This window comes from Octodon degus, unplaced genomic scaffold (genome assembly GCF_000260255.1).
Source record: "Octodon degus isolate 3935 unplaced genomic scaffold, OctDeg1.0 scaffold00272, whole genome shotgun sequence".
Classification (NCBI taxonomy): Eukaryota; Metazoa; Chordata; class Mammalia; order Rodentia; family Octodontidae; genus Octodon; species Octodon degus.
Genome location: NW_004524848.1, coordinates 1,196,060 through 1,197,488, shown reverse-complemented (window position 1 = coordinate 1,197,488; position 1,429 = coordinate 1,196,060). Strand labels below are relative to the sequence as shown.

The 1,429-nt window shown below is 52.4% G+C and overlaps 1 protein-coding gene across 1 annotated transcript in view; it reads right to left on the bottom strand.

Annotated features, from left to right (window-relative positions):
- The window catches only part of Pyurf (PIGY upstream reading frame), a 2,763-nt gene extending 1,573 nt beyond the window's left edge, over window positions 1-1,190 (bottom strand). Inside the window, exons 1-2 of the mRNA XM_023706838.1 lie at window positions 1,091-1,190; window positions 18-211 (exon numbers count right to left, since the gene is read on the bottom strand). Coding sequence (XP_023562606.1) covers window positions 18-211; window positions 1,091-1,190 — 294 coding nt within the window. The remainder of the gene's footprint in view (window positions 1-17; window positions 212-1,090) is intronic.
- Between the last annotated feature and the right edge of the window lie 239 nt (window positions 1,191-1,429).

The window sequence follows — 1,429 nt, the reverse complement described above, 5'->3', positions numbered from 1 at the left end:
GGCTGCCGTCCGCTCACACTCCGCCCCCGTGCGCCGGAAACGCGGTCCCGGGGCGGCCTGCGCCGGCGCGTTGGTTCCGAGGTCGCGCCGGCCGCGGCTGCCCTTCCCGCCAGTGCGGCTGCGCGGTAGGAGCTCTGCGGGTGGAGCAGGCTGCTGCGTAAATCCGGGTGAGCAGGGCTGTCCTGGAGGAGGCGCCAGACGCGCTGACGTGCTGGGCGTGTGAAAAGCGCGAAGTTTTAAAATAGTCTTGCTTTACCACAATTCTGTGACCTTATTTGCGAACAACACCCAATTCAAAAAAGAGTTTTAACAGGTCTAGGCCTCAACTTCTCAGATGTCCGGATTCTTATAACATGGAACCCGTTATGAATGTAATTAATAAAGCAGGACTGATTCTCTTCTGGGAGTGAGATTGTAGGTCCTCTAAACAACACCTTGGCCCGCGTAATCATTGGCGCTAGGGCAGGAGTGTCGCTTTGAATTCAAGGCGGTCAACTTGTAGTACCCAGCTGAACTGAATCAGCATGGTGGGGGTGTGGGAGGTCCACTTGAGGATTCCTTTAAAAAATTTTATTTTATTTTATTTTATTTATTTGGTACAGGGTCTCACTATGCAGCTCGGACCCGTAGCGATCCTCTTGTCTCCGCTTCCCCCGCGCTGGGATTACAGGGGTGTGCCACCACGCCCCGTTTCCGTGGCCTAGAGAGCATGCCCGGTCCTTGAATTTGCCAAGCGCGCGCCGAGGCGGCCGAGCTATCTCCCCAGCGCGTCTCCTGAGGATTCTTGTCAACAAAATGGTAAGAACTGGACAAGCTGTTAGGCGCCGTTGGTTCTCCGGGGCTGTGCTCCGGGAGGAGCTTGTCAAGCTGGCCATGTCATTATCAGAGGAGCGTGGGACATTACTATTGTTGAGGATGACTGTGGTACTTTTGGGGAGAGCTCTGTTACTTACTTTGGGTGTCACTTCCTGGTTCCAGTGCAGATTCCTCAGCCTGCTGGCACAGATCCTTCATCCCACTCGCACAGAATTTCTAGTTTCCTTTACTGATCCTTGGGCCTTCCCTGCGCAGATCCATGAAACAGACCTGCGTTGAGACCCTGTCAAGGGCTCCAGGCCTCCAGTTGGACTTGTGGGAGGTACTGTGATGCGCGCTAGGTCTCCAGCTGGATTCCTGCAGGACACTATCATGGGATCCAGCCCTTCAGCTGCATTCTTTGGGCCTTTAGTGTGTGGATAGATTTCCTGCGCTGTTTGTGGATGACTCTTTAGGTTACTGTTATAAAATAATCTTATATTGGACTAGGGTGATAGTTCAGTGGTCTAAGTGCCTGCCTGGAAAGTGCAAGGTGTTATAACCTGTGCAATTGATTCCAGTTTTGTAACTCTGCATACTTCCACTGTAACTTTATTAACTGTTATAATCTGAC